At 31.7% G+C, this 18332-nt stretch overlaps 5 protein-coding genes across 12 annotated transcripts in view; 2 read left to right on the plus strand and 3 right to left on the minus strand.

Annotated features, from left to right (window-relative positions):
- Nucleotides 1–13690, plus strand: part of LOC106117204 (pseudouridine-metabolizing bifunctional protein C1861.05) — a 70176-nt gene extending 56486 nt beyond the window's left edge. For all 5 annotated transcript variants that reach the window (XM_013311378.1, XM_013311380.1, XM_013311381.1 and 2 more), the window contains exons 8-11: nucleotides 3795–3969; nucleotides 4153–4268; nucleotides 4438–4552; nucleotides 13083–13690. In XM_013311378.1, coding sequence (XP_013166832.1) covers nucleotides 3795–3969; nucleotides 4153–4268; nucleotides 4438–4552; nucleotides 13083–13612 — 936 coding nt within the window. In that variant the 3' untranslated portion in view covers nucleotides 13613–13690. The remainder of the gene's footprint in view (nucleotides 1–3794; nucleotides 3970–4152; nucleotides 4269–4437; nucleotides 4553–13082) is intronic.
- pck (Claudin superfamily protein pickel) lies at nucleotides 5459–7875 on the minus strand. Its single transcript, XM_013311385.1, has 5 exons — nucleotides 7631–7875; nucleotides 7293–7501; nucleotides 6803–6998; nucleotides 6550–6678; nucleotides 5459–6226 (listed from the first exon to the last, which is right to left on the minus strand). Exons 1-5 carry the CDS (start codon nucleotides 7662–7664, stop codon nucleotides 6060–6062), a joined length of 735 nt encoding a protein of 244 aa, XP_013166839.1. The 5' UTR covers nucleotides 7665–7875; the 3' UTR covers nucleotides 5459–6059.
- Nucleotides 8256–11950, minus strand: sinu (claudin family member sinuous). 4 transcript variants are annotated; one of them, XM_013311390.1, is made up of 6 exons: nucleotides 11857–11950; nucleotides 10601–10737; nucleotides 10234–10373; nucleotides 9928–10083; nucleotides 9756–9842; nucleotides 8256–9647 (listed from the first exon to the last, which is right to left on the minus strand). In XM_013311390.1, exons 2-6 carry the CDS (start codon nucleotides 10732–10734, stop codon nucleotides 9496–9498), a joined length of 669 nt encoding a protein of 222 aa, XP_013166844.1. In that variant the 5' UTR covers nucleotides 10735–10737; nucleotides 11857–11950; the 3' UTR covers nucleotides 8256–9495. The 4 variants fall into 4 exon arrangements, with proteins under 4 accessions (XP_013166844.1, XP_013166841.1, XP_013166843.1 ...); XM_013311387.1 differs by having other exon boundaries at nucleotides 10601–10770; nucleotides 11857–11948; XM_013311389.1 differs by having other exon boundaries at nucleotides 11726–11936.
- Nucleotides 13691–13830: 140 nt separating the features above from the next.
- Nucleotides 13831–15039, minus strand: kune (claudin). The gene is made up of 3 exons (XM_013311386.1): nucleotides 14811–15039; nucleotides 14413–14688; nucleotides 13831–14203 (listed from the first exon to the last, which is right to left on the minus strand). The coding sequence occupies exons 1-3, from the start codon at nucleotides 14947–14949 to the stop codon at nucleotides 13938–13940; spliced, it is 681 nt and encodes a 226-aa protein (XP_013166840.1). The 5' UTR covers nucleotides 14950–15039; the 3' UTR covers nucleotides 13831–13937.
- Nucleotides 15040–15327: 288 nt separating this feature from the next.
- On the plus strand, nucleotides 15328–17245 carry LOC106117009 (uncharacterized). Its single transcript, XM_013311076.1, has one exon. It carries the CDS (start codon nucleotides 15600–15602, stop codon nucleotides 17181–17183), a length of 1584 nt encoding a protein of 527 aa, XP_013166530.1. The 5' UTR covers nucleotides 15328–15599; the 3' UTR covers nucleotides 17184–17245.
- Nucleotides 17246–18332: the final 1087 nt, after the last annotated feature.

Below are 18332 nucleotides of genomic sequence, written 5' to 3' on the forward strand. Positions count from 1 at the left end.
TGAGAACTATTTGGACATTATTGACGATCGTGTTCATTCTGGGGTTAGCACATGTGATATATCTCAACCAATTTCAACTATTAAATGGTATAAAATTTAAATTATGAAATCCGTTATACTTTTAAAAAGATATTATGCACATTTTTAAAAAGTATGGAACCTACGTGGCAGATAATTCATATAAAGTGCAAAAAAGTTAAACAAATTCAGTAACATGATTCAGCACTTTCATTTTTTAAGTACCTAGCCATTAAGTTAGTTATACTTTTCCGGTTTTTTGTTATAAAAGATGCGTGTCACTTTTATACAAATATTTGTTTAGCCACAAAAAGTTACAAGTTAAATATTTTAAAGAACTGTTAAAAATAATTTAGTGTTCTTAACTCCGATTTGTAATCGTGATTTTTAATAATGTGTAAACTTCAACAAACATATCATGAATGCTCTCAGCTGACTGTTCCTTTTTAATACTAAATAATAACTGCGAAATACACAAGTTTTCATATCACAGATTGGTATTTATTTGCGCGTTTTTTCATCAATAACGAAATAAGTTTACTGTTTAGTACAATACAAATGTAATCAGTAAGTTTTCGCGTTTCCAATATAGTCGTGGTCTCAATCGGCCGAGAAAATTTCCCCAGTTACATTGTATACATGTTAAATTGGATTGGGGAAAACTAATAAGTGGCTCTTTGTTTGCAGCAATGTGTATATCGATACAAGTACATTTATATATTTTAGATTATAGCGAAAAAAAATTTACACAATTATCAAAAAACTGGTCTACGTTACGTAGCTTGCTACGACGTTAGGGTTGCTACGAACCTACGAGTGCTACGGAGCAGAATTTGGAATGTCAAGTATGGTATTTGTTTTAGCAGATAACGGTCACGATAATAAAATTTAATATCATAGTAACATCAATAATTTTTTAAATATATTTCGTCTTTATTTCATTAAATCTTTTTCGATCAATGGACTGTCAGGATTATATAGATAAATTGTTAAGTCGTCTTTTCTTACTGCTAATTTAAATTGATACGAACAATAGACAACTTGCGTAGTAGTGATCTAAAACGTGACAATCACTCAATAATCTCCTTAATTGTAATAAAGTATGTAATTAATTAGTTACTCGTGCTGAGTGCTCGCGCACTAGTATTTAGCGAATGTATTGAAATCAAAAACAAATATTAAATACATTCATCATTGTACAGATTGTGGCACCATTTAGCTCGTCTAATGGCATCATTAAAATGTAACTTGATACTCTAAAGTGTCCAACACGACAACATAAACCATCAACAGCCCAAACTTTGTCCTGATTACGTTAAACGTATTTTAATTGTTAAAACTTAGCAAAGATCAATAATCAATCATTTCTAGTAGGATTGAATAAATATTCTATACAGTGATACTATTATTATAATGTCATATTGAGTTTTTTTTATATCTTTAATCCTTGTACGTTCGAAAAAGATTCAGTGCAGGATTGTGAATTTTTAACGAGGCCCCGACATCGGACAAACTGTTGACATTCACCTTGTTAACTGCGAATGTAATATCGATTGATACCTAACTACTTCGGTGAAATATTTCACTTCGTAAACACACAGAATTTGCAGTTCTCAGATGATTAATATTAATTGTTTTTTTTAATTTACGAAACTGTGATTTGCTTAATAAAAATCTAAAAAATACATTGTATCAGCGAGTATAAAGTTACACTAATAAAATTCAACAGTAAATTAATTATGAAGGACTTGAAGTCTGCGGAAGCGGAAGCTTTTAAAAAAATGGAGTTGGATTCTTAACAAATTTGTTAGTAATATTTTTTTTACACCGTAAAAGGCACTTTAATTTTTAATTTTGAGAAGAATTAAAAACCTTAAAAAAAACTTTAATTTGACTTTAAGTAATGAGATGACGTAATATAAATACAACATAATCTAATTTCTTGCCTACTTCTCTTCTTCAATGCTAACTCTATAATGGTAGACGCCAACAACAACATCCGTTGCAGGAACAGAAGACAGACGACTGTTGAATGTCGTAGGCATAATCTTAGTCTTCTTTCCCTCCCCGTCCTATTCTCTTATGGTAAGGATGGAAACGGGTATTGGATTTGATAGAATAGAAGACGCATAAGAAGGAGAGATGTTCTCTTTATTTTGGTCTCCTCCTTCGTCGATTTAAGCTAGGAAAGGCATTGGCAATTGCAGATTTCCATGGGCAACGGTCACTTTGCTATTTCGGCGAATTTAGGTGGCCACTTGTTTAATAAATAGCCGAAAGTCCTAATTAGGGAATCATCTAAAGGCGATATACGTTAAACGTTGTATAAGCGTTTATTTTCCTATTTATAAAGACACTTATAACATTTATAAAGACACACACATATGTCGCTTGACTCTACCATTACATAAATAATCTACTTTATTTAATACGGAAGTACAAATTTGTTTGAATGTAACAACCTAATTTACAAAGGCAAACGTCTGCGTGTAGGCCATTTATTTCATTCAGTGGCACCAGCGATATATTCTCGTAGCCTACTTACATGAATTAAATACTTTTGGCTTCAGCGCAACATAAATTATATTTTTATTTACTATAGGTGCAAAAACAATACACAGGTTGCATAGTTCAGTATACGTTAGAGTTGTGGTTGCGTGCCGGCGAACGATAGCATCGCATTGGTGAAGTCAATGGCTTGCAATGCTGTAATCCAACATAAATTATACCATACTAGCGGTCCCACCCTGCTAAGCACGGGTGGACATTTACTTTAAAGCATATTGTAGATAATATTCAGTTTATATATGTCTGTTCGGATACTTATGATATTTAAGTACTGTAGCATTGTAAAGAGAAAGAATTTTAAATCGCTCCAGTAGTTTTTGAGTTGATTAAATAACTAATATTATTGTACTGCATTTAGTTTCATACTTTAATAATAAAGAGCAGACCTGGTATTAAGGTATTTCGCACTAAATATCTACCAATCCAACAGCTTGAAAAAGCATCGCGATTGGCATACTCGACACCTTGAGACCTGTATAACTCATTGAAATTTATGGCATACATAAGGTTTTCTGTTATTCCTGTGTAATAAATTTGTGTTCGAATACGGCTACTAATTGTACATTTTCATGACCTTCTTGTAGGAATATTTTTCCTCCAACTATATCCGCATTATTTCTATTTTTTCATGATTTACAAACTTAAAGCTTTTTTGTTATCAGAATATGTATTATAACATCAAGCTTTACGTATATAAAAAAAATCACTTAGTTTTGCTTTATAATGTCTTGATTTGAGTTGAAACACATTTTATTGCGTGCAGTTTGTATATATGTCAATACTGCGCTTAGGTGTGACCGTCTCTATAATTGGATGTTGATGTGAATTGGCACATATGAAATCGCATTTAAATGTGTTAAGATCAAACACGCAACCTATGTACTTATTTAGTTGTGAAAACTATGAAACTAACGTGAAATGGAACGTCTTAGTTACAATGAATTCCATGTCTGTTGTCGTGTTTATTCTATGCCCTATTTCTAGAAAAAAGAAATGGAAGGTAAATGGAATTTATTCATGAAACAGCAACAGCCCTGCAAGCCTGATAACTTTTGCGAACTAAATGATTAACGAACAACTCTAGAGAGATTTTTAAGAGGAAGAGAGAGGTAGAGGTAGTAGAGGTATCACCCAAATCTCTCTATCAAAACAACTGAGAAAAATTATAAATAACTTATTACGGCCAGTATTTTTATCTTTTGTTGTAGATGGACGGCAGTACACATCCGTGTGTTACCGAGCAGTGTGGGGGCGGTGTAGGGCGCAACATGGCGGAGGCGCTATGGCGACTCCGCGGAGGCAATGCGCGCCTCCTTACTGCTATCGGTGATGACTCGGACGGACGATATCTGGCTGATATAGCACCTGGACTATTGCTTGACGGTGATTTATTTCATTTCAAACTTCTCAGCTCTGTACTTATGAAATCTGGTACTTCACAAGCCGGATATAAGCGGCAAAAGCTTTAGTACAAAATTTCGATGAATAGCAGTCGGTAGCAATAATATATGATAAATCTGACCTCAGTATATAATGGTTATCATAAAACGATGCTATCTATTATAGGGTGTATTGTGAAAAACGCGCGGACCTCAATGTACTCAGTGCTCTTCGACTCGAAAGGCGAATGTCTTTTAGGTCTCGGTGACATGGATATTCATAATCAAATAACAACACAAATGGTGAGAAACAAGTAATTATTGTAATTATATAATAGTATTTTTTAAAATAAAATGGCATATTATCGGTCCATTGCGACTTTCTGTACCCTATCTTTTTACGTATTCATATATTAATCAAATTAATTTTTTTATTGATTCTTGGTTAAGCTATTTCGTAAAACATGTTTAGGTTGACAAACATATTGAAACATTGGAAAAGGCACCTTTAGTTGTGCTGGACGGCAACGTACCTCAAACTACAATGGACTACGTACTGCAATTGTGCCATGAGCTGAACAAACCAGGTGAGAATATGAATTTAATTACAGCTTTGTTATATTTGACACAAGCAGGGCCGGTTTCTGCAGCGCCTCCCTTTTTTGGTGTCCGGGGAAATCTTCCAAAGTTAGGCGCCAGTTAAGATACCTGTGCCCGTTTATGCCCTGGATGTTCGACTCACCTTGCCCTACCCTAACGCCTCTACTGGACTAACACCTTCATGATCTTTAAATATGCTAATTAATTGTCATTTTAATCGTATTAACCTTACCCATTAAATAGTAATAAACGACAGAAAGAGTGGTAACTGAAATAGTTAAGGTGTGTTAAATATGAGGGTATAGTATAAAAATACATTTCCTTTATATATTTGGCTGGTATTCTACGAATTTCTAATTTTAAAGGAAAAAGATAAAATTCAAAGTTAAAAAATTTATTGATAATTTTTAGGTGCTTACAAATGTCTAAGCCTAATATAAAATAGCCTAATGTTAAAGTACACTTCAGTTGGACGGATACCGGCTAATTTCGTAACTTAAATCTAATACAAATATTTTTAATGTCAAACACAAATACATATTATGAGATTCAAACGTTAAAATATAAACTTATTATGTACTTTTATATCATCTTAAGTTATTAAAAACTAAGTGATGTTAAGTAGTTTTAATGCCAATTTATTACATAATTAACTTAAGTATAAAAAAGATCATAAACTAAAATTGAAAAATCCATTCATAACACACATAAATATATACTTTCCAAATCGTAGAATTTGTTAAAGATAAGAAATTTGTCTCAAAAAGAAAAAATTACTAATAAATTAGTACAATTTCTCTTAAACAATCTTTATAATGTATAGCCTTTTGCCAAGGAATTCCAAATGGTTCCAGAAAAATAGAAGAGATATTCCTTATCCTATATTTCTTAATAATTTATATAATTTGTAAAAACGTGTCAATTTTGTGCTCATTATGATAACATCATTTTTGCTGTATAAATGTGAGTTAACATACAGTGAACAAAGTCCATAGCACATTAAATTTTATCTTTTAAAAGGCAAATGCGAACAAGACATTAAAATTTACGATTAAAATTGACAAAGATTTTGATGGTTAAATATGTTTAAAGGACATATATTTTCCTCAAATTTCAAATGTATAAAATATTGACTTTTAAATATAGTAAAAGTAAATGTAAACGAGAAGCTACTGTGAATAAAAAACAGTTATAGTGTAAATAAGAAAATTAATGCAAATATTTGTATTTGCTTTCAAGTAAATTAAAAATAAAACATATTAGCATACACATAATAGATATAAATCCTTAATATCAATATAGTAGAAAAAAAAACTAAATTTAACTACACATATCAGTGTACATACATTTAGTGGGACAAAAGTACAAAAAAGTAAATCTACCAAAGAGATTAAAATTCCATAGTGCAGATATTACAAGCACTTTTCTTCAAATATGTTTGCCATAAGTGTCAAACTAAATGTCATTGAAATGTACGTAAGAAAAATAAAAATCTTAATGTCTATAGTAAGTGAGCTGTTGTTGTTGCTGCAGCTGGTCACGTAGCTGATGCAGGGCATGCTCAGGCTGGCTGTGCTGCATCTGAGCCACCAGGTTCTTTGCCTCTAAACGCAACTCATACAACTTCCGCGCCTCCAAGAATAAGAGAATAGCTGCAAGACCTACAAAAGCATTCATTTTGTCACATAATCCATTCTAACTATTGAAGAAAATTAAATATCTAAGGGCATCCTTTAAAGATATAATTATTTTCATTGGAGAGGTTGAATTACTTCTTATAATTCAAGTAACATTATAAAAATGTTTAAGTCTACTCCTCAAATGACATTTATATAAAAGAAAAACAAACAATAAGAAATCAGGTACCAATTCCATTCATCTTATACACATAAAACATTTACTTTTGCCTTTTTTTTGCTTTTTTAATGCATTAAAAAGGCACACAAAAAATACATCCTGTTAAAAATAATGTTGCAATTCTTACCAAACAGTATAAATGCAATAACAGCAAATGCATAAGACCAAGACAGCACATTGAATGATGGATACAGCAACCAACTGCGGCGATAACAGTTTCCTCCAAATATAGCAACAGCCAGGAATAAAAATGCACCTAAAATTTCACAATTTAAAAAAAAATACAGAAAAAAATCATGATAATGTGAACAATGGATGTAATTCACTGAAAACATGACTTATATTTACTCAAACATAAGTTATTATGAACTAAAACTTACTTGAAATAGCAACCATTGCAAATGCAGAGGATACAAATATCCATTCATAGCATAGAACTGTCCTCAATGGCCAACGCACAATTACACAGGCCAGCAGCACTTGTGCTGACAGTGATAATATGAGAGCCAATGTTACAAATGCCTGGACAGCCATCAACCACCCTGGTAGGAGCCATTCTCTGATCACATAGTACTCCTAGAAAATAAATCATGTAATATACTTTTGACTCTACTTCTTTAATTAAAAATTGTATGTAATTGGATACAATAGAAGAAAAATTACTTTAGAGGAAATAGTAAATACAAAAAATAGGCAAAAGCTCAAGATTCATAGTAATTTTCACATCAAAATCTTGAAATAATCACAGAATCAAAGAGATAAATTTGTACACAATTAACAAGATATACCATACAGTAAGCGAATGAATTGAAAAATAATAATATAATAACAAGAAATTCTACAATAAATTGATAGAAAAGTTAACTTTACCTCACTAAAGATGTAGTGACAGCCATGAAACAACTTATCATATTGAAACGAGGGAAATCTGAAACGATCGAAACAATACTCCCATAGCCCCATATGTTTGAAAGGCGAAAACATTTCGGAATATGATTCTATCCAGTACGGGCCGGCAAATGATAGAAGTAGAAAAAGGCCACCAATATACGTTATACTCGCACCAATCAAAGTGGCATCTGAAAAATATAAAAAGAAGATTTTTAGGGCATGGTATTTTACGAATTTTGAGGCAATTTATCGATAACGATTAAAAATTTCAAAATATTTGTTAAATGTTTATAAATAAAGGGCGTGCCCATACTTACTTGATGCTTTTGGATATTCGTTATTAGCCGTCATTTTATTAGTTCAGTATTTTACGAATAATTAAATATTATGTATTTCTCTGTTACTTTTTATAAACAAATTGAGATTAAATTATCGTTCGAACAATAAATTCAATCCGTTCACTTATTTACCACTTTGACGGTTACTTGACATTGACAGATCAATTTCTTTCTTTTGTGTGGAGCAAAGACCTTATAAAATAGGCGTGGGGCGCAGAGTACACAGCAAATAAAAGATTATATATTTTTGGACATATAATAAAAACGAAATGAACTCCAAGGTGGTAATGGAAATCCTGTTTATATATTTGTCGTATTGGACATACATCATTGACTAAAATAGATCTGCATCATAGATCTTCCCAAGGGCCGGAAAAGGAATATAACGCACATTTGACCAAAGGCGGATGCTTTGTGGGCACGTTCATTGCCTAATCTAACTTTCAGCGACACTTCATTTGACTGGTTTCCCCACACAGCACAGCAACTTACAACAATAGCAGCTATCTTTGTATACTAAATAAATCTTCGCATTATTTCTATAAAAACAAACAACAAAAAAGCAGTAAAAAACCTAAATGTTGAAAATATTTTATTACCTTAAAAACAAAATACATTTTTAACAAAAAAGAATACATAGTGATGTATAATTGTTATTCAATAAAAATGTAAATCAAAATCTAAAACCAGACACACCTTAATAAACTTCACACATAAAAAGTAGAATAAAATTGATTGTTACGTTAACAATGATATTTAGATCATTTCAATATTTTAATTGAGGAGTAATTCTAAATGATGTAGACTGTATACTATTAAGATGATCGAGTTAAAAGAATAATTAACTCATTGAGAGGGTCTTCATTAATTAACCTATTTGCTGATCATCCGGAAGGAGCATTGAATTACATTGTGTATTGACTTTTGACATTGTTCTTATGTGATTTAACTTTTTTTTTACATTTTATACATGCAGCAAAATAAGCAGCAACAAAAACATTGTTTATGCTCATTTTGTAAGAGAGCTCATGGATAAAACATTCTTCAATCACACTTTAGCAATTAACATTTAGTTTAAAGACGATTAGTTGGTTAATCATAAAAAAACTTTTTTCTGTCTATTGTCTATAATTTTTTTTTAAGTAGCTCTTACTTAGGGTAAGAATTATGAAAATTAAAAAAATTCGATACAGCATTTTCACTTATTCGTAAATTAATTAATAAAATATTTTATACTTAATTGGACGGAATAAAGTCAAAATATCGTGTTTATACAAATAAAATATTATAGCACAAACATATAAAAGATTGTAAAAGATGTATAATCTTACAAATAGAATTTGTTTTTACTCTAAATTTTAAAGGCACTTTAAATATTTCAATGGAAAAGTTTCCAATTGCTAAATGAATTAAATATATATTTGAAAACATTCCTACGATTTCTTTACATTACTAAGAGTAGACACATTTGGCGATTAAAGCAATCCTGGACGGAATATTGACAGGTGGAATGTTATTAAACTTAAACAAAAAAAAATTGATTGAATTAAATATAAACTTATAAACTACATATGTATATAATCTATGTCATTTGTGTTTTTGTTAGAATTTTCAAATACAGATCTATGTTGTACATTTTTAAATACTATTTTATAATAATCTGTGCAGATGAAGAGAATTATTGTCCTTAAAATTTAAATATATCTTTGAAAGCCTTATCTTTTTAAATTATTAAAGCTTACGTAAGGCTGGCAGTTTACCTCGATAATTGGTGGATATAAAAATGGTTAACATTGTAAGCTCATACTGGCCTACAAAATTGCAAAGTTTTTTCCAAAACCATATTAGGCTTTAGACTCGTGTTCCATCTCAAAACGTGCTTGTGACTCTTTAAAACGGTTTCGTTTCTTTGACTGAATGTTTGCTTCCGTTAAAAACAGAGCTGCTGTGATGATGCAAGCCACAGATCCAACCACCGCAAGCCCAAATGACCAACCTGTAATAAAATGTATAAAAATTTATTGATAATGTATCTTACCAAAGTAATGATGAAAAAAAAAACTTTTTAAATATAACTTTATACGACTAAATTTCAATTACTCACCAAAATAGTTATTAGGATGGCCTGGCATCCATCCCTCAGTATTCCCAAAACAGGCAAACACTATAACAGCAATACAACCACTTATACCTAAAATTAAAACAGTTTTTTTTAACAAAACAATTGACATATTTAAACAAATGTTTTAATTTTTACAATATATTCTATTACTCACCAGCTCCCAACATTATGTATCCTATACTCTGGATTATTAGTATAAACCTATTTTGATCAGGTCCACAGCATAGGAAAAATACAAGAACCAAAATCGTAGAAATAAGCACTCCCACTAAACATAGAGTGAAAAAGAATTGTGTTGCTATCATGAAGCCTGAAAAACGTTTGGAAGAAATTAAAAACAATAATATTTTTTATTTATAAATCTAACTTTAAAAATTACAACACTAAAATAAAACAATACACTCTTCAATTTGTATTAAAAGATATCAAAGAACAATATGTAAGAGAAAAGGATTATTACCTGGAAGTAGATATCCCAATATACGGTCATACCCTGTGGTGAATGGGTCATAAACCCATCTACAGCCCACAAAGAATCGTCGTTGGTATTGATCCAAAGGATCAGGTAACGATCTGAAGCAGTGACTCCATAGTCCCAATCTATAGATAAGAATAACTCATTAAAGAAAACAAGAGCAAACTACAATAACCCATGTGAAAAAGAGGGAAAGAATAAAAATCTAAGAAAATTTTTTATACCCAGTGAATTGTGTTCAATGAAAATATGATTTTGAGTGAACCTAAATGTGAATTGCTGATTAATACCAGTGCATTAAAATAGCCACAAGATCACAATATTGATAAAAATAAACAAAATACTTTGTTACCTGTCCAATTGATTGCCTCTAATTCTTGAATCACTGACAATCCAACTAGGCGTGCCGAATGCCAATGCCACTGTCACAAGGGCAATTATGAATACAGCAATGCCACAGTTACCCGCTAAACTTCTGTTCTTCATTGTCTACAACAACCTTAAAACTTTATTTCCTAGTATCTGTTTAAAAAGGAAAACAACAATGTTAAGATAACCCAAAAAAATGGGGACACATTTTTCAATTTTAAAATAACCAAGCTGTGAATTAGATTAATTAATGACTTAATTTTTTTGTATTATATGTCATAAATATAATTTTTAAGTTTCTTTTTTTTTTAAACAGAGTAAAGAAAATATAATATTCTTATTTAATTTATATTTATTTTGAAATATTAACACTGACAATAATTTATTATATTAAATTGATTGATTAATGTTTTCTGATTACATAAATGTTATGTTCTTTTAAGTTGCTAAACTAGACAATGCTGTAAGAATATAGAACACTTCTTAAATCAAGGCAAGGTTATGGGCCTGAGATGAATAACTGACAAGTTGCACAACACACACTAAGTGGGGAAGCACATTTGGTGTACAACACAAACATTACATTCACCCAGCACACAATGACAAAGAATTCACACGCTTGTCCACAGTGGGAAACACAAGACAAACAAAAAAAATATTTCAATCAAACTTAAGGTCATTTTAGAAACATTTTATTACGGAAAATAGTTGCTTGACCTCTAGTTGAGTTCAGTTTTTTAGGATGACAATTTTTCTTAACTATGATCAGTTTTTGCTGAATTTCTTATATTTGTATCATTACTGTATATTCTTATAAGATGAAAATATATTATAACTTCTAGTTGGATTTAAATATTTTTAAGAACACCGAAATTACTTGTGTTTTGTACAGTTTCAGTTCAATTATTTTATTTAATGTTTTATTAAACTTTTCATATATGATATTAAATTTTCTCAAACTTTGATCAATTTTCTTTTAAAATGACCCATATCAAAGCAAATGATTTACAACATTATATACTCTCCCTATGAAAAAATATTTTATATTTTTGACTGGCTATTGAAAACATTATAAAACTAAAAAAACCTAAATTCGAACTTAACATACCAAAGTAATAACCCTTTATTAAAATTATCCAATCACAATATTATTTCTAGTAATTATTTAGTAACTAACTATGACACAGATAAGGTTCTTTTAACACACCGCTAAAAATGTTACTTTTTGTCGTATTGTACCTGGTTATCGTTATTTTGATGGCTATTGTTTGGGCGTAGTCTTGTAAAATAAAATAACCACTTACCAAACTGACAACTAAACTAAACTGAATTGACAGACCAAAGAGCATATAAAACTGATGCTCACTGTCCTCTATATATGGACTGGCTATAAGACGTACTATTTTGTGCCTATTTGATTTTCGCCATTTTGGCACTGATGATAGTGGTTTATAGTGGTGGTATGGATCCAAACTAATGATACAGATAGAGCTAACTGTCACGTAACATCAACAGCTAGACAAACTGCATTCGCTTCGAAACGATCCTGATTCGAAAATGTATGGAAATGACTCGCGACAGTCTCGTGTCTTATCGTTATTATCAGTTCTGTACATTTCTGAAGATTGTTATGGAATCGCGACGTAGCGAACGCACTTTGTCTAGCCCCGCAGGCGCTTTTTTATCTGAACGAAACAAAACCTGTCATTACCAAGCAATCGCCTATCCGTTTATAGTGATCTGGGTTTTGAGTACAGACTATATAATCTTGTTATAGATATCGATAATAATGCGTAACTGTCGTTTCTAATTTAAATTATTTAACCAGTATTGCATTACCAACTACAAAAATCAACGCTATTACTCCGTATTCTTATAATTGCCGCAGTGTTAAAGTTAAACGATTTCATTAATATTATACAGTTTTACTTGTATAAAGCATAGCTAAGGTCTTATGCCTGGTTTACGTTATACCAGTACAGTAGGAAAACCACGCTCTAAATCAGTGCGCCAATGAGCTCATCCAGACCCTTTTTTTTTCTGTTCCTCCTATGCATCATGGCGAGGCAAGACGGGCACGCTTGCGCTTTCGTCCGCGACCTCGCTTGTGTCAGCTGCCGAAGCAGCTCCCGCTATTGGGGAGGACCTACCTTCAGCCTCAGGCGCTGGATCCCCCCGATACAGACCCTGCCATGCCAGTGAGACTTTCCTACTGTACTGGCACAATGTCTTCCAGGCAGAAAGTAAAAAGAGGACTGTAAATGAAGAACTATTAACAGTTAGTTGACAGTTTTTGGCGAATCCAGCATTAATTTTTATATTATTATTGATAACCAAAACGATCAGTAACCAAGAAAAATGATTTGAAATTAAATTAGCATTTAATACTAACACTGCGCCATTTTTAAATAATCACCATTTAACCAAATTACACTTATACCCATTCTATTATTCTATTGTTTTAGTTTTTTATGAACCTACTGACAGAAGAAAAGCCGCGAAGGTTCTACATTCAAAACGCTACCAAATTGCATATTCTTCGCCAAATATAATGGAATTAAGAACCATGGCAAAGTTTCTAGAACCAAATATTACCATCAATGAAGCATCGGATATTAATGAAATAATCAATCTCTCGAAGATTGTAACTCCATTTATTAATGTACTGGTTGTAACAATGGGCAAGAAAGGTGTTATAACTGTTACCCATGCTCCTATACCTCATAATACAAGAAAACAAAAATTGAATGTACACCATTATGCTGTTAAAGAACTACATAATGTTGAAAATGTATCAGGAGCTGGAGACTGCTTTTCTAGTGGGTATATTCATGGTGTTTTATCATGCTTTCAAGAATCTCATTGTGTATCTGTAGGGTTTGAGGCAGCCAAGTCAGCACTAATGAACAAAACTACTGTGCCCTATACTTTTCAAATATCAGAAAATTTTTCAGAATATTTTATTAAAACTAACTTTTATGAGTTAGAGTATTAAAAAGGCTAGAATAAAAATGATTACTTTTATTGTAAAATTTTTATAAAAATCTACATTTAAGGATAAAATTATGTCATAACACTATACTATAACTAAATACAACTAATTTATATGTAAAGTAAAAATAAGATATTTATCATAATAACATTTTGCTTATGTTAGTACAGTTTAAAAGAGTTACAATAAATTAGTAAGTAAAAATTAAACAATTATAAAAAGATTAATGCTACAAAAGTATTGGACGGAATAATTTCCACATATCACTCTTAATAAAATTAGATTCCATGGGATAATTTAAAAATAATATTTATGTAATGTTCTAAATTTATATGTCAGTATGACCTGAGAACCCAATCTTTCTTTCATGCATGGTGTGAGAAGATGGTTCCCTGCTCTGCATGTTATGGAGCTTTTTGTACTTCTGAACACGAGCTTCAATGAGGAAGAGTATACCCGCTGGGAACAGAAAAAGAATTCCAATCACACCAAGGGCGAATGCCCAGCCAAGGTCATTATGTTCCCAGTTGGGCATCCAGTCTCGTCCATCTCCTCTAGCACCAAATGTTACCACAGATATTAATCCTGCAAATCCTGTAACAAACATATTAATTTTATTGTCTATACCTAAGATTGTATTGGGTGATATTGATAGACATTCCCCACTAAATTATTTGAAAATATTGACACATATACATCCATGCCTACTACATTTAGTATTGAATTTTCGATTGGTTTAATGCTCAATTAAGAGTAAGTGTTACAACCTGATTATGCTTCTAAGAAATAAATAAAATACTAACCTCCAATTACAAGAACTGTGCCCAATGTGACTAAGAGTGTAACATAGTTGTCATCATCTTTGTCTTTCTTCATATACATGTATGTCATAAACATTGAAATAAGTACACAGCAAGTTGCAATTGTGAAGAAAAATTGTGTGGCTATGAAGAAGCCTGGCAAAAGTATGTCATGTATAATATAATACTCTTCTTCAAATATCCACCAACATCCTTTAAATACTGTATCATACCAATGGTGTACCTCTTCAAAACCGTTGAAGCATACTTCCCACAAACCTGTGTATGTGAAGGTTAAAAAGTGTAAGAATTTCCCGAATTGTAATGTAAATAGCCATGTAAAATGCTGCATAAAATAAAATATATAAATGAAGTGTTATTATTTGATATTTATTACTAACCAATTTTTACAAACTTCGGATTTTTAAGTTTACCATCCGTTACAAGCCAATATGGACTGGCAAATGCTATTATTATAAACAGTGCGGCGACTGTGTAAAACCCTAAGGCAAATAACCCCGTTTTTGATTTAGATGTCATTATTAAGAATGAAGTTAAAAATTATTTACTTTAAATACAAGCTTTAATCAATCTTAGAAAAACAACACCCAATTTCAAAGAAATTCAATGACTTTGACAGTTTTACATTTTATATACTCTTTGGCTTAGCAAAGAGTTTGTAACTACCAATGTTGAACAATGAAATGTTGTTAAAAATTATAACTTTCCAAGTTGATGATGATGCAGATAGGTCAATTTTTATGATAAAACTCTAATTGGTGGAATATGATAGATGGACATTTGAAAAAATTGGTTCTTTGGAAATAGATGCATTTTTAGTCTGTTTGTTGTCTCTGGATGACATTGATTTCTGACAGCTCTTGTACACTCTTTGGATGGCAGATATAAATTCAAAAGGTTGTTACCAGGTCATAAAATAAAAAAAAATAAAAAAGTCAAAAGGTTCAAAATCCTGAATCTGAATACCGATTCTGAATTATATATAATGATACCTGATACCAGGCGCTGAACCTACAGTATTTCGAAAATATTAACTATGCTCTTGTAGCTATTTAAGAAGTATGTGATAAATTGTGAATGCAGTATGCATTTTATTTCAGAGTTAAAAAACGTATATGGATAAAACCAAAAATTATTCCTAGGAAGTATAAAATATTTATCATGCCAAAATGTTTTTAAGACAAAGTTATACTTTGAGTCGCTTTATCCTAAGTAAAAATCATAACTATCGAATAAATATGTCTACAATTACAGAGAATAATATATTGTATTTATTATGTAAACATCTGGATATAGATGAGTGTGAAGCAAAACTTTTACAATTAAAACAACCTGTTTTAAAACAAATTAGCGAAAAGGAGTTTATAACATTGACTGAAACTCTCAAAGACTTGGGGTTTACTGCTCAAACATTGATTTCAAACCCAGCATTATTTGGTGTATTACCAGTAACACTAAAATATCGCTTTAAGGTTTTTGAAGAATGTGGACTGCGAAATATAACACCTGGATACTTGTTAAGATATTTATATATAGTGAAACAAAAAACTATAGGACAATTGAGAAGAGATAATTATATTTCCAACTACCTAAATATTGAGAACAGACTTGCAAGTTATATGACACAGTGGCCTACATCGCTTACAACTTTGATATATGGTGATGTTAACAATGTTTCATTATATTCCCTTCGTTTGAAAATAATTCAAAGATATCTTGAATTGATTTTAGATTTAAGTAATGATGAATTTTACCGAGGCTTAAAAACCTATCCCACTATTAAACACCGTCCACTGGAAATTATTAATGAAACATTAAATATATTACAAACACAAATAATGATGCCAACTTTTAAAATTAAATCAAATCTATATTTAATTCATGCAGACCCAGAGAATTTAAAAAATCTAATTTACAATTTTAGATTTATAGGTGGAATTGATATTAAAGAAATTATCAGATCACATCCAAAAATAGCAATGAAAAATTTTTCAAATATGGTTGAAATAAGAAAAGTTTTACAAGAATTTAATGTTTCCAATGAAGCACAGATAAGATGCTTTGAGATTTACACTTTGAGTCCAGAAACTATTAGAACAAGACTAGAAAATGCTAAGAAAACACCAGAGTTTATAACCTATTTCAATCATCCACGTTTTCTAAAAATGATACATCACAATAAAAAAACTACAAAAAGACTTATGAACTTATATGATCAAAACAAAAAATGTGTCAGTTTAAATATACTATCAGGTAGTTTTTCTAAGTATGAAACATTTGAGAAAATGCATGGAGATCGTTTGGGAAAGGCAAAAGACTTGATATTTTGCATTTGTGAAATTCTACAAAATACCTCTCCTGCCAGTGACATCAGAAAGACACTCAAAAGGCATCCGTTTTGGCTCAATATACCACTGGTGCAAATAAAATATGTTGCTGAACAACTGCTAAAGAAGTTTTCACCAAAAGATGTATTTGAGAATTGTTCAATATTACTTTATCCTTGGAATAAAATAAGAGATACAATGAATATTTTATGCCACAAAGAGTCGTTACTACTACACCCTTTCGAACATTTAGACATGTCTAAACTTAGTGATACTCAGAAGTTAAGTTTAGTACTTTATTTGTTAGAAAAAAAACATTACTTTACTGGAAATGGAGTATGGACAGAAGATAAAAATAAAAATGCTGAACAAACAATTCAAACAAAAGACATTACCAAAAGTGTTTTGAAAATAGTGCAAAACTAGAAATTGCAATGAATTTGTTTAGCATTTCCCTATATTAGTATATTATTATGTATATAAATTATATGGTATGTCTGAAATTAAACAAGTATTTATTTGTAAAATCATTAATTAGAAACTAAATTTATATCTAATGTTACTGTGGGTTTTGACTGCAATGACACTTGTATTTACACAACATATTGTTGGCCCTATGTTATAAAAAAATATGACATAAATATGTGTCTATGTACAAGTGTACATGCAGTCGAAAACCAGTGTGTAGTGTTCTAGTTTTATGTACTGTTATATTTATAGAATTATCAATAAATATAGTATTCAGTTATATATTTAGCTTAGGATGAAAGCTAGTACATGTTCCACGCTAAACATAAAAATGGATTGTCTATGAAAGATCTCTCTCTCTCTCTCTTCATCAGCTCACTATACGTCCCCACCGAGGGGCTCGGAGCCTTCCCTAAGTTAAGGGAAAGAAAGATCTAACAATCTGAAATTATCACTTATTAATCTTTTTGACCGCAAGTTCGCGTTTATAGCGGTAATCGTAAAATCAGCGAAGAGAAATTTTGACAAGACTTTAAACTTTTCATGGAATATACCTTCTTTTTTTATACGAGGGTAAATGCAGTTCCGCACCACTGCGCCGGGCCAAGTATGCAGTAGCGCAGGGAGTGTGGGGCTCGCCTAAAGTCGTTCGGCCATACCCACTAAAACCCCTCAGGCCCTCCACCTCGCCATGTGGCTGAGTCACGGGAACACTTGCGCAATCTTCCGCGACCCAGCCGGCGACCGTCCGCTTGCGCGGACCTACACGTCCGACCACGAGAGCTGCAGGAGGGCAGGATAAACCAGTACCCTCCCACAGCCCTCGCGGCCTCTCCACGTCCACAACACCTAGTCCACCTCCGGCTAGCGCGCTAGACCTGTCAGCGACCCAGCGACTAGTCCTGCGCGTACTGCCAGGCCCTGGTTCCTCTTAGCTTCACCGTGTGCTCCTCACGGTTACTAGAGCCCCTCCGCCACGAAATGGCGGGAACCGTTGGTGGGGTCATGGAATATACCTAGCTTAAGTTTGCGAGATTAACATAGACTGCTTATTTTATTTTTTTATTAACTCAAAAAAAAAACAAATTCAATAGGAATAACAATCGA

Source organism: Papilio xuthus, unplaced genomic scaffold (genome assembly GCF_000836235.2).
Source record: "Papilio xuthus unplaced genomic scaffold, Pxut_1.1 DF827680.1, whole genome shotgun sequence".
Lineage (NCBI taxonomy): Eukaryota > Metazoa > Arthropoda > Insecta > Lepidoptera > Papilionidae > Papilio > Papilio xuthus.